This window comes from Rutilus rutilus, assembly GCF_951802725.1.
Source record: "Rutilus rutilus genome assembly, chromosome: 6".
In the NCBI taxonomy this organism is placed as follows: domain Eukaryota; kingdom Metazoa; phylum Chordata; class Actinopteri; order Cypriniformes; family Leuciscidae; genus Rutilus; species Rutilus rutilus.
Window position 1 is genome coordinate 23,329,023 of NC_140214.1, and position 13,887 is coordinate 23,342,909.

The 13,887-nt window shown below is 37.4% G+C and overlaps 1 protein-coding gene across 1 annotated transcript in view; it reads left to right on the top strand.

The window, feature by feature from the left end:
• The first annotated feature begins 145 nt into the window (after positions 1–145).
• Positions 146–13,887, top strand: part of fbxl7 (F-box and leucine-rich repeat protein 7) — a 32,606-nt gene continuing 18,864 nt past the window's right edge. Inside the window, exons 1-2 of the mRNA XM_084411249.1 lie at positions 146–570; positions 3,458–3,547. Of these exons, the coding sequence (XP_084267375.1) occupies positions 534–570; positions 3,458–3,547 (127 nt within the window). The 5' untranslated portion in view covers positions 146–533. The remainder of the gene's footprint in view (positions 571–3,457; positions 3,548–13,887) is intronic.

Sequence of the window (13,887 nt, forward strand, 5' to 3'; positions counted from 1 at the left end):
ACACATACATATATAGGCCTAAACTTCTCTTGTCAATCTACTATTTATAGTTCGAAGTGAAATCGAAAAAAAAAAAAATACTGTTACTGTACAGGAAAGAGGGAGGATATTAGGTCAAAGTGAGTCGCGCTCGCTCGCTTGCATGGAGTGAACTCATGGTTACAGATTCTGCACGAGCGTATGCGTGCTCCTGACGCAACAAGTATCTGGTTTCCAGTCTCTCCTTTGGATGACTACGCGCTGTCTGGAGACGAAGAGCTTTTAACATGAAGAAAATGCATAGCCAACATTGTATCTGAAGTAATACAGGTTTTAAACTGTCGTTTGTGGAGCTGCGCTAAGTTTTAACCGATTGCATAATAGTGGCTCTGACTTTTACCGTTATTTCTAGTCTTCTAGTGGCATTACAGGACCGAACTGTATTTGAAAGCAGTCTTTGGCGGATTTGCATGACATCTTTTCTTTAGCCGTACGTGTTTTACGCATATGGATACTTTTCCGGAGCGCAGACGGTAGATTATGCATTCCGCAGGATGGGTGCGAACAATGGGAAACAGAGCGGGAGTGAAGGTGAGTGCCAGAATCAAACTCTAACAGACATCCACAATGCCCCTTTTCCACTGTTAAATCTCGGTGTACAGCAGCCATAGTTGTGTCAACGTCACTATTCCCCATTATTCTTTGTGGGCAACAGTAGCCTTGCAGCAATCATCTTATTTTCTGTCATAGCATGAGCTTTTGATACATTTGAAAGGTCTTTCTGATGTTTCTGGCGTTTGTCCAAAAATAAATCTGCATATTACATGCATGCATGTATGTATATAGTTATAATTCTCCCATGTCTCTATGAACTGCATTTTGCTAGGCTGAATATTGGATTCATACATGAGAATTATGCCTATTAAAAAAATAAATAATAATAATTAATGTGACATTGTTAACTGTTTCATAACACGTAATTGTTTTTTAGTATTTCAGAATTTTGGTATTCAGACTTCAACAAATCTTCCTATAAAACTATAATACGTATTTATTTTTCTTCCAACTTGCTTTATATGTCTGCTTAAATGTAAACGCACATTAAAGGACTGCCATTCTCCTCTGTTTACCTTTTGTCACAGACACACACACAACAACAATTGTTGCTGGTCTAAGACACTAAAACCCATGGTGCCTGAAGCAGCTTTATGAGAACTTAAGAGGTTTGTGTTTGTAAGAAATGAGTTTGTGCCAACATCAGAGTGCACAATTCAAGCTGACTGTTTTTAAACTAAAGTAACCATTAACGGAGGGTGTGTGTACTTTAATAAGCTGGGAATCATGGCCTAACACATTCTATCATCTTAGATTGTGGGCTAATCTCATTTCTCCAAACATATAGGTATACAACGGTGATTAGAGGCCTGGGCAGAGACTCTCCATTGAAATGTGAATGCCGAAGGTTGCCACTGATCATGTCATAATAACCATAAGCATTCCTGCCAGAGATTTTGCTCTTAAAGAGTGAGTTCTTGGCAGTGTGAGAGACTTGTGGGTTTTTAAAGAACAGCAGATTTCTCTGGAAGGTCAAGGTTTGGCCCTCAAGACTGGCATGCAGTGAGAAAACCTAGAACTTCCCACATGCAGCTCTCCAATTTGCATATTTCACATATCACCATCTTTTGATAGAGGTCCTTTCAAAGTTGATGTTGTCTACTGATTAGATCAGTTATTACTACTTAGGACCTCCCTTGATGTCATTAAACATAGTATTTCCATTCTAATGCACTAAAACTGCAGTTTGTAAGCCAACAAATTGCACTTTTCCCTGTAAAGTGGCATTTAAGTGGCTTAAATGCATTAAAATACTTGCTATTGTTTATTCTAGTGTCATTTATGAGATGTTTTACAGAGTACCAGTCTTTTTTTCCCATTATTTGTTCTACAAACAGTACACAATGAACCTTTAGTACATCATGGATGCATTAAAGCAAATGTTTGTTCATGTTTAATTTGACGACTATATGAACTATATAAGTCCATATTTTCTTCCTCAAACTAAAATCAGGATGTCCTGGATCTATTCCAGTGCATTTTATTTTAATCCAAATAAGTCATCCAAAGGAAACCATCCAAATTATAGTGAATTATGTTCTCTCCATAATCATTAAAGGTGCTTGCTTCTTTTTGTCATTTTCATGTGAAATTTATGGTTGACTGTCTATGGCAGTAGCTTTGTAGAATTCCATCAATGTAACGTTTAAGTCAATTAATCTCATCAGCGGTGAAGCACATTCTTCAGAGACAATGAACAATAAACAATGCTTGTGATGTGATCAGACGTTGAATTCAAGGTTAGTGTCTGAGCAGATTCCACTTGGGTTCACTGATTTCACTGATCATTAAAAAAAAAAAAAAAAAACCTGGCCTGAAATGTCTTTAGTGATATCACTGGGAGACTATTTAGTGAAAAACAGGTTTGTTTACAGAGCAAAACACATTTTTTTGCTCAGCATGTGGAAGCTCCATCAGTCAGACCATTTAGGGTAAAATAAAAGCTTATGTGAACTCTAGTTGTGTTTGCTCTCTCATCGAGCCTGTAAACATGCCTCATATGTGACCTGATGCTCTGAAGTGCTATTGACACAAACAGGAGTGTTTAGGAAACATTCACACCAGGGCATGTTGTTTTAGGTTTACTGTTATCCAAAAAACAGAAATGCATTTGTTCCTCTGGTTATCGGGTGCAAATCATCACAACTAACCAAAATGCAAATTGTAAGAAACATGGGGTTTAGGTTTGCTATTGTGTATCGACTCTTTCCTAATTTGGAATGAACTTTTCAGAGACTTGTAAAACAAAAGGCTTTTCATTTAGTGTTCCAAAGAACTTCTTGCTCGCCATAAAAAAGTAGTTTTGGCTTGTTTTGCATAGTTTTCTAGTAACTTTGATCATCTTTATTTAATATTTAGTGTTTTTTATGTGATGAACTCAAATGAATGGCACTTCAGCTTGTTTTTTTTTTTGGGCACGTCTTTCTGAAATGTAATTTGCAAAAGAGCTTCAACTTTCAGTTTTTTTTTCTCGTGTCCCTGCCATTGGGGAGAATCTGTGGGAGGCATGGTTTGTTATTCTAAGTTTGTGATGGACAGAAAAAGAATGCCTGGCATTTATCGTACGATTTGGTGAATTCTGTTGCATTCATCTCTTTTAAACATTACACAGTCATTTTCTTTATTTGTGCATTCTCGACATATAAAATATGTTTTGATTGACTTTTTTTGTATTGTGTATAGCATCATGTACAGATGTGTAAGTGTGCTGAATGGATGATGCAGTTTTGATGATTTCATGTCTCTTTGTATTTTTTACTTTGCTATGGCTTCTGTTTTTTAAGGCTAATATGTGTATTTTCAATTTGTGTTGTTACCATGGGTGTCCTCCTGATGTGTCCTGGGGTGTTCTTTGTGATTTTAGGGAAAGGCAGTTCCAGTATTTCCTCCGACCTGAGTTCAAGTACGGATCAGACATCAACTAAAGCTCCAAAGAATGCAGCTACCAGTGAAGGTAGGCATATGGTCCTCATTAACCATCACTAGCTAGCCTTTTGGTTTTTTTTTCTTGTTTTGTTCCTTTGGACTTGTTGATTATTTTGGTGGAACTTTTTTTCTAAAGCTATAAAAACTTGCCATCACAAACACTGCGGAGAACAGGGTTTCAGTTTCATCCTTTTTCTCTTTTTTCACAATCTAGCCTCCAAATCTGGTCCAAATCCATAGTGTTGTTTATGCCTTGAAGGAAGAAACTCTGACTGGAAGTGTTTGGGTGAACTGTGTGAATGTGGATGAAAATAAAATGACAAATCCTGGGGAAACTGTGAAGCTGGCTTTAGAGGCCGTTTTCTTGTAAAGCTTTCTCAAGGTGACTTATTAGAAAATATGCCATATTTGTTTATTTAGTCTGGGTGTGGTTAATTAGAACACATATTTTCCTCTAATAAACCATACCCAGAATGGATGAATGAGAATTCCAACAAACACTTAAAATTTTTGTGTTATGGCTTTTAGTTATATTTTTGAGGTCATACTACCGTTAAAAAGTTTAAAGTCAGAAATTAATACTTTTATTCAGAAAGGATGCATCAAATTAATCAAAAGTGTCAGTAGAGATATTTGTCACAAATGACTTTAGTTTTAAAATCAATGCTGTTCTTTTTAACTTTCTATTCATTAAATAACTTATTATTAATGATTTCTGAAGGATCATGTGACACTGAAGAGTGGAGTAATGATGCTGAAAATTCAGCTTTGCATCACAGGAATAAATTACAGTTTAAAATATATTAAATTGGAAAACAGTTATTTTAAATAGAAATTTTGCATTGAATATAATTGAAATAATATTATAGATTTTATAATATATAATTAACATATTTTATTAAAAATGCAGTCTTGGTGAGCATAAGAGATTTCTTTTTTAAAAACAATAAAAGTCCTATAACCCCAAACTTTTTAAAGGTAGTGTATGCTTTTTAAAGTTAAATGAACCATTATCAAAAATAAACAATTCAAATTTACAGTCTCTCTCATTTAGGATGAACCAGAGTTATTGATGACTCATCCTGCACTGCGCAGATTATTGTCCAATCAGATGTGAATTCCTCCCCCTAGTACCTCCTGCAAACAACTAACAAGTAGCAAATCAACTTCATAAACAATAGCCAGAAATAGAAGTTTCCTGTCCAAAACTTCCTGTTTCTATCGGAAATAATACATCAACACGGAAAAGAAGCATTCAAGTGATTTCATTGGGTCTATAAATCTAAAGGTAAATAAAACAATGTGAGAAAGAACAGGCAGTAATCTGCTTTTCTCAATGTTTGTAGCTGTAAAATGCGCTGTGTGTGGACTTGGGGGGAACATGAAGTAGATATGAAGGGGGTGGATAGCATGTGCGGTGTGGAAGGTTGTTCTCCAGTGAGCTAGGGCATCCTCAGAGCCAACCTGTGGTGTGTGTGTGTGTGTGTGTGGTTGCGGCCTGCAGTATATCCAGCCCTCAGTGAGAGCAGATCTCGTCTCTTCTCAGCTTGTCCACAGTAATGTCAGAGCGGTTCTTCCAATGACTGCCTCTGCGGCTTTGATTTACACCAACTCCGCCTTAAACACGGCGAATGGGAAGATGTTTTAGCCACTGCTCAGTATAGACTATCTAAGCCATTGTCTCTCTTTTTGCCTACAATTTGGTCTTGCAACCAGCAGAGGTGTTAAAGGGATAGTTCACCCAGAAAACTTAAATTCCGTCGATACTCGTGTATGACTCTGCAGAATAGAATATTCTATTTTTGTCCATATAATTAAAGTCAATGTGCTCCAAAACAGCATTGTATTCAGTTGACTTTAATTGTATGGACAAAAAGACAGAGACATTTTTCAAAATATCATCTTTTGTGTTTGGGGTGAGAAAATGATGACAGAATGTTAATTTTAAGAGTGTGAACTATCCCTTTAAAAGTACTTATTTATGTTTGTAAGCTTAGTTAATGTTACTCACATCATTGGTTGAGCCAGGACTTGACATTTTGAATCACTCAAACACACAGGGCAATATTAAACTTGGAGAGGAAAAAGTATTTTTGCATCAGAAAAATTACACACTTCACCTTCAAATGTCATATTGAATGTGACATATATACAGCTTATAGGAACATTTAGAGTAAAATGACCAAACCAAACCAAATTAGCAAACTCTCAATTTATTCAAAGCTTGAAACTAAACCCACATGAATTGTGGGTGGTCATTTAGTCTCCACATGCTTGCATTTTACAAGGGCAGTTTATGAAATGTATTGTGGACAAACTTGGGAGTACTTTTTTAGATTAGCACTGACTGAGTGCTAGCGAGGCATTTTTGTGTCCTGAGTTATTTCATTTTAATTTGCATGTGTGGCTCCTCATTGTTTGCCACTCCTGGGATAGAAAAGCTCAGCCACTCATTTGCTCCATAGTGAGTCATCTAGCCTTACGGTGTATGAAACAGAGCACTAAACTTGCCACTGTTAGAAGTCAGTCATGGGGCCGTTTGACTGAGGAGAAGTGGGCAGAGCTGCTTCGGAGCTGTCAGATAGCATTGTTCTGAGAGACGGCCCTTTCCTACCAGCACTTCCTCACTGATAACCCCACATGAGTTTGAGCCGTGCTGCTTGCGCTGTGGTGTGTTTTTATTGCAGAGTAAAAGCATATGTCAGCTTGCTTTGTATTTTCATTTAAGAAAAGCTTTCTGAAGCTATTTATATGGGATATTTGGCATCAGAACCCCTTACAGTGGTCTTTAGCTGTTGTTTATGCCTCCTGCTCTGATCCACTGAACATTCCAAGTGTGATTAAATGTGTTACAGAGAGCAGTTCAGTTTTACACTTTTAAAGATCAGTTACTTTGACTGGAATGTAGCACTTGACCCGTATCAATTTGACCCTGAGGAACTTTTGAACTCCATAATGTGTTGCATAATGCTATTAGATACTAGGTTGCATAATAATGGTCAGTAATGAAACCAACAACAATCATATTATTATTACTAATAATAGAAAGCTAATTGAAAGGAAGAGATCCCTCCCTTCAGAGCGTCTCCAAAGCCACACCTCCTCCAAAACACAGCAGAGTCTGCAAAGAGACGAGACCTCTTGTCTCAAAGCACATAACATTACAATAATAATGAGCGTAAACAACTTACAGAGCTCTAGTTGCTCTAGATTGCTAATATCCCACACCTGACTGCTTTTTTCGGCGTTGATAGTGTTGATCTGCATAGCCTTCGGAACACGCTGATGACGTGAGTTTTGTACGCGAGCAGGTGCGCGGAAGTATGGAAATACATATGCTGATAGGCAGGCAGGACATCGTATTGCATTCAGACAGAATGCAATGATTGGACGGACATTTTTTTGGTCCTGAGACTTCCACAGAAGATATATGTACATGTTTTAAAGGGGTCCTATCATGCTTTTTCACTATTTCAACTGTGAAGCTGTTGTGTAATGTTGCTGTTTGAGCATAACAAAGATCTGCAAGGTTACAAAGCTCAAAGCCCACTCCAAAGGGAAATATTTTATTTAACTTAAAGATATTTTATTTAATTCCCTTTCCTAGAACTACAATGAACGTCTCGTTTGGACTACACCGCGTTTAGTCCGGGCTTTATGAAGTCACAATGTTGCTCATTTAAATAATCCCTGCTAACGGAATACGCAAAAAAGCGGATGAGGACTGGTGGAACTGCTGCAATGTCAAAGAGATGCTGTTTTTTTCCACCCCTTGTCCAAAACTCATTTGTGTGACCTAAGGCTGACAAACTTAAAGTGGTTAAAATTGATTTTATACACTGTTCCTGCACATTAGAACCCCAACGTTTATCTGTGTGCTGCACATTTTACGGAGAACAGCTTCCAGAACCTAGGAGATTACAATGCAGGCTACGCATAAAAGCAATGGAGCAGTTCCCATTTTGTCGGGACAATCTGTTGTTTGTGGATCACAACTTGTAAGTGTGTCTTATTATTTGTAGTTGTGCTTTCTATTAACAGTTCCAATTATACGTTTTATAGTTGCTATGATGTAAACAAAGAGCAAAGCTGTTTGCCTCCGCTCGCCTGCTAACTAACATCACAGTGTTAATATAGTGTTTACTGTAGCTTTTGTAAGCTCTCGCTTTTGTAAGGCTGTGATTTTTGTGGTTTTGTGATCGATTACTGTTTGCATTACCATATTTTCTGACAAATATCATGATTAAATGGTTTATAATTATATAATTATATTATAATAACCACTCTGAAGCGTCCTGTGAAATCCATGCTTGCAAAGTCCATGCGTGAAATGCGTTCCTCTACGATCCTCTTGTTTGTTAACATTCTTAAAGGGATAGTTCACTTTGAAATTAAATTTTGGTATGTTTTAGCTTACCTCAAGGGCATCCAAGATGTAGGTGTCTTTTTTTCCGCAGTAGTTTCAATTTTGATATTTTTAGGTCAAACCGTTCTTGTCTGTCAGTCATATAATGCAGGTCTATGGTCACTGTCTCAAAGAGTCCAAATTAAAACAATTCCCTGTCGTCCAAATTAAACAATTCCCCATCGTAAGTACACATTGATGGCCTAAGACACGAAACGAGCGGTTTGTGTGAGAAAACGAACAGTATTTATATCGTTTTTACCTCTTATACACAGCCACGTCCAAGTGATCTGATCTGACGTGTACGCAGACTGGTGCATAGATATATACACTAGATGTCGCCTTGTCTACGGCAGTTCATTGGAACGAATGTCTTTAAGGCGACATCTAGTGTATATACCTATGCACCAGTCTGCGTACACGTCACACACCAGGATGCGCGCGCGCCCTCAGATCACTTGGACGTGGCTGAGTATAAGAGGTAAAAACTATATAAATACTGTTCGTTTTCTCACACAAACCGCTCGTTTCGTGTCTTAGGCCATCAATGTGTACTTACGATGGGGAATTGTTTAATTTGGACGACGGGGAATTGTTTTAATTTGGACTCTGTGCATGTTCTTTGAGACAGTGACCATAGACCTGCATTATATGACTGACAGACAAGAACGGTTTGACCTAAAAATATCAAAATTTAAACTACTGCGGAAAAAAAGACACCTACATCTTGGATGCCCTTGAGGTAAGCTAAAACATACCAAAATTTAATTTCAAAGTGAACTATCCCTTTAAGTCTGAATCAGGCTTGAATTTGTTTGAAATTGACTCCATCCTTAATATTTGCAGATGAAACTCGTGGTTATGGTAAGGGGCGCTACATTTCCCGAACACGCGTTAAGCGGTGCCAATCTGGGCCAGCTAACCAATCACAGCACATATCGTATTTCGGAAGGAGGGGCTTCATCGAAATCGTGCTGTGCTATCGAAAGGTGCTGTAATAATATAAAATATGTGAAAAATAATGTTTTTTGAACAATCAAACATGAAAGCATATTCTTGCACACCCCAAAAACAAAATCAAGACTTTGTAAAATCATACTATCAGGATGTGTAGAGAGATAAAAAAAAAAAAAAAATGTATTGCCTACCCTAGCTTTAAATTGATCAAAAGTGAAAAGTCAGTACAGACTTTTACATTGTTACAAAAAGTCCTATTTCAAATAAATTCTGTTCCAGAATAAAAAAAAATCCTCAAAAATATTAAGCAGAGGCTATCTACACTAAGTGAACATCGCAGTATTTTCTTTGCACTAAGTGTAAACATTTGTTAGATGCTATACTTAGTGTAAATAGTGTCAGATACTATTTGAACCTTAGTTTATTGTAGTACATTATAAACAATATGCAATAATAACAACATACAGAGTGTAAATAATTATATTTATCAAAATAATTAAATGGACGCCGCCTTATTGGGGCAGTAAAGCCTTCCCTACACCTACCCGATAAACACATTATTCCTACTATTAAATACCTGTTAGATACTTTATTTCTACTTTTCTAGTATTTTCTTAATTTTTATTTAAAACAATTGCCTTTCTGATATTATATGCGATTGGGAAAAGGGAGAAGAATGAGTTCAGATTCAAACTCGGTCAAAATTGACCACCTCCTACCATACTTTCCACACCACTGCTCCTGTTAAAAGATGGGGTTCTTTAGTAATTTTGTCCCAACCAGTTAGTGTTAGTGTAGACACATATCAAGAGCACAACTGTTTTCAATATTGATTGAACAGCAAATCAGCATATTAGAATGATTTCTGAAGGATCATGTGACACTGAAGATTGGAGTAATAATGCTGAAATCCATCACAGGATATCACAGCCATCACAGGAATAAATTACCTTTTAAAATATATTAAAATAGAAAACAGTTTTTTAAAATTGCAACAATATATAATATTTCACAATATTACTGGTTTTCCCCCACAGAATTCACAATTTAATGCAGCCTTGATGAGGATAACAGATTTTTTTTTTTTAACAGACCCCAAACTTTTGAACAGTAGTGTATACTATCAAAGTAACATGCTTTAAACTTCTGATCAGTACTCTACCATGTTACTAGCACAATAATTTAATTGTATGTAATAAATTAAGTTGTACATGATATGTTGCCAAAAATGCACCAAAATGTAGTACTTTGTGGACTGATAACATCTTTTGTTGAAGGTGTGCTTTCTTATTTTTAAGTTGATAGCCAGGCCAAGCAAGAGCATGGACAAAAGCTGGATTGATTTTATCAGATGTAATTAGCCTAGCAGGCTTTGCTAGTCCTGCTGGAAGTAATCATTAGCCCCTTGCTAGCTACATCTTTAAGAAACATATGTTCTCTGTTTTAATCCCTGAGCTGTAAACTATGACTCTTAAAGATGACCCAAGGAGCTTTTCACGAGCCTGCACGCTTCTTAGTATACTTGGATGATACCCATGATTTTGGCTAAGACCATGCTGATTTATCAGAAGAAGTTTGTTTTAAATTATATGTCAAGGTTATTCCAAAACAGGGCATGCTCAGCTGTTTTTAATTAAATGAGCTGATGGGAACGTAGTTCTCTTACATCTGAATTTTTCATCGTAGAGTTCCCTTATTTTTTTACAGTTTGTTAACTTATTAGCAATGACAGATGTTATACATCACATCGAATATCTTTCATTCCCCAGTTCAAACCTTGAAATTGGTGTTTGAAACAGTCATCCAGGTCTATGATTTCCATCCTGTCGATACTTTTCTCCCTAGACATTACACATAGGCTCTTACTAAGCTCAAAATAGTTTTGAATTCCTCTATGAAAGACTGTGAAAGTAAAAACGTACGTCAGGCCAGTGGAATTCACTCTCCTTGACTATGGGATTGAAGGGAGTGCAGACTGACTCCCCTAAGGAGGAGTAGTCTTCATTAGATTAGAAAATTGTTCTATACAGTGTTGGGAAATGGTCAGCGGTAGACATTTTATTAGCTTCATATTCATATATCAGTCAGCATATGTAAACAAATGAAGGAACACTTTGTGCTGTGGTTGAATAATGCCCTACTGAGTGCATATCAGGTCCATCATACTGTTTTAAGGCAAAGTTTCTCAAGGTTCTCAGCATTTATATATATATATATATATTGCAATAAATTGAACCGTTTTATATATTACATATCCATGTACAAATATATATTTTTAAAGCAGCACTAGGTTACTTTTCAACCTTCATAATATATTTCCAAGACTCTTGTGATGGTACATCGACTTACAATAGGTTGAATGACATGTCTGCCATAGCCTGACGGGGTCTGTATCGTTTTTAATCGTACTTTTAAACTTCGGGGTTCGGGTAGTAACCCCCGCGCACACAAAAGAACTACAAAATTCGACTGCTTTACGGCATAGGCTACCTCACTTCCCCCAACACGTCCTCACATGCTGTTGGACTTGTAAGTATATTGCTTATATTGTATATCACTCGGACAAGCTTTCACTCGTTGGTGTGAGCTAAAAAGCACCTGGCGTTCTTGTTGATGGATTAGTAACTTAGACATCTTCGGAGGCTAGCTGTGCTTGTTCGATGTCCGACGATTTGTAACGCGTTGTGTTTATTCCCCAATCGAACTCGTGTAACTGTCTGTCACACGTTCTACCGTCCACAGCATTACTTGATAGACAAAAATAGGACAATGAGCATCAAATAGAAACAACCAGCTTACGGGGTGTTCGAGGCACACATACAATACAGACTGCCGACAGTTAAACAGGGCGCGCGCAGCTCTTAAAGGGGCCACACCTTATTTCCACTCGTTACAGCTTCCATCCGACTGAACAGGGACCGGTATACAGGGGGGAGGGGATCAGGCCGTGAGTGAAGAGACTGCTCTGCGTGAGTGGTATTTACGACAGTAACGTTAAATACAAGTAGTCCACAGCGACTCTAGGGGTCGTTGTTTGACCAAAACGGAAATCTTACCTAGTGGGGCTTTAATGATACAGGTAATTGCATACCTTACTAATGAAATGTTCTTTTCTAGTTTTCTGCTCTTTGTTTTAAATCGTGCCACTGATGGTGCAAATGGTACAGCCGAATCTGTTGAGACAGTTGTACCGTCGCATGGCATATATGGTCGTACCACATGTTTGTGATTATTGCTGTTGCGGTTGCCACCATGATGACGTGGCACGTGGGCCACAAATATCGCAGCCCATTTGTTATGTAGCTCTAGGTGGTAGTATATAGACTACCTGATACATGAAAGGGATGGTCACAGTAACAAACACGTGGTGTTTAATCACACGTGGTAACAACTATTAAGGCTCTCTTGCACCCTAAAGTGCCTTTCTTGCTAACAGTGATCTGATATAGAGGGGTTTAAGTGTGGTTCCTCTTAGTCTTCTTTTCATGCAGAAATCTGATCTCAGCGTCTGAAGCGTGCTGGAGAGAGAGGCGTCCGGGTTGAGTTGAAGTTCACGGTGAGAGATATGTTTCCATGCTGTAGAGGTGTCTCGGGGTCACACACACACCCTCATTCTTGCATATATATTCATCTGTCTCTTTAATGTGGTTGCTTATATTGGTACACAATGACTGATACTGCAGATAATATCTTTCTATTTCATGAGGTACTGTTGATGCTAATATAAATATGAGGAGTTTGTTTTTCAATGTTTACATTAGATGTTTCAGTAAAACTTTCCTGATTTAGCTAGATCAAGTGTGCTTTTAAATAAAAAAAAGTGGATTTGTGGGAGTTCAGGGAAAGAGCAAGGTTCTAGTTAAGAGGTCAAAAGGTCTCTTTTTGCTAACTTTATAGATATATTGCTTTGAAAATATTTAAGTGATCTGATGTCTAATGATTCGGTTTACAAATCGAAGGTTATTTGAGAATAAATTAGCATTCCTTTATTTAAGAAAAAGGCTTTACACTTTAATTTTCAAATAAGCGGAAAGTTTTAAGGCTATTAGAGTGAGGCATAAAACGGGTATAAAGTGACATGTCTTTTTTCTGCATTCCTTGCCAGGCAGCTTTATTGCTTTGTAGTTGGGCTTTATGTCAAAATCTGCACCCTGCTGAGAATGAATTTTGTGAAAAGCCTGCAGAATAGTACACTATAGATATAGATTACAGTGTGAGTGAAACAAATGTGACTAGTTAAACAAATATTAATGCATACAATGGAAATATCAGGGAATATACAATGGAAAATTTGTATTTCCAGGTGATTTTTTTTGTTTTTGTTTAATTAATTTATATGGCCTGGACAATTTGTGGAAATGAGAATTTAATACTAAGCTCTATTCATTTTCTATAAAAGCAATCTATATGAAATTATTAAAAAAATCCTTATCCACTCTTCATGAATGACTACAAAGGTTATGGAAAATACATAAATTCATTGGCTAAAAGGATTATTTCATCTTTTTTTTCCTGAGCTGAGCACGATAGTCGGGTGTGACTGTCAGATCAAGCGGATCTTTCATTACAGACATGAAAAATAATAATCAGACATCTGAGGTCGTCTGTGGCCAACAGTTTCACACAGCTGTTGCTTGGTCAGTTCAGGTCCCGCTTTGCTTTTGATTTCCTGTCTTTGCTCTAGAGGTACTGAGTGCCTGATTTGAACCGAGTAGAGCATTTCAGCTTGCACTTCTTCTGTGAGACTCCAGTTCAAGTTCAAGTTTTATTATCTGAGCTCTGGACGGCCTGGTCTGGACTAATTTTCTTTGGCATGACACGGAGTGGGTGTTGGAGAGAAGTCGTTGGTAAGGAGGTATGCGGTGCAACACGATAGGATTTGTGAGGTTCCACCCGGAAGATGGCCTTCATAAGTGTGTGCTGAATAATACGCCTCATTTAGACTTTGAGCGCTGGTGGGAAAGAGATGTAACAGTCTTTAGAACTCATCTGCGGCTCTTCCAAGA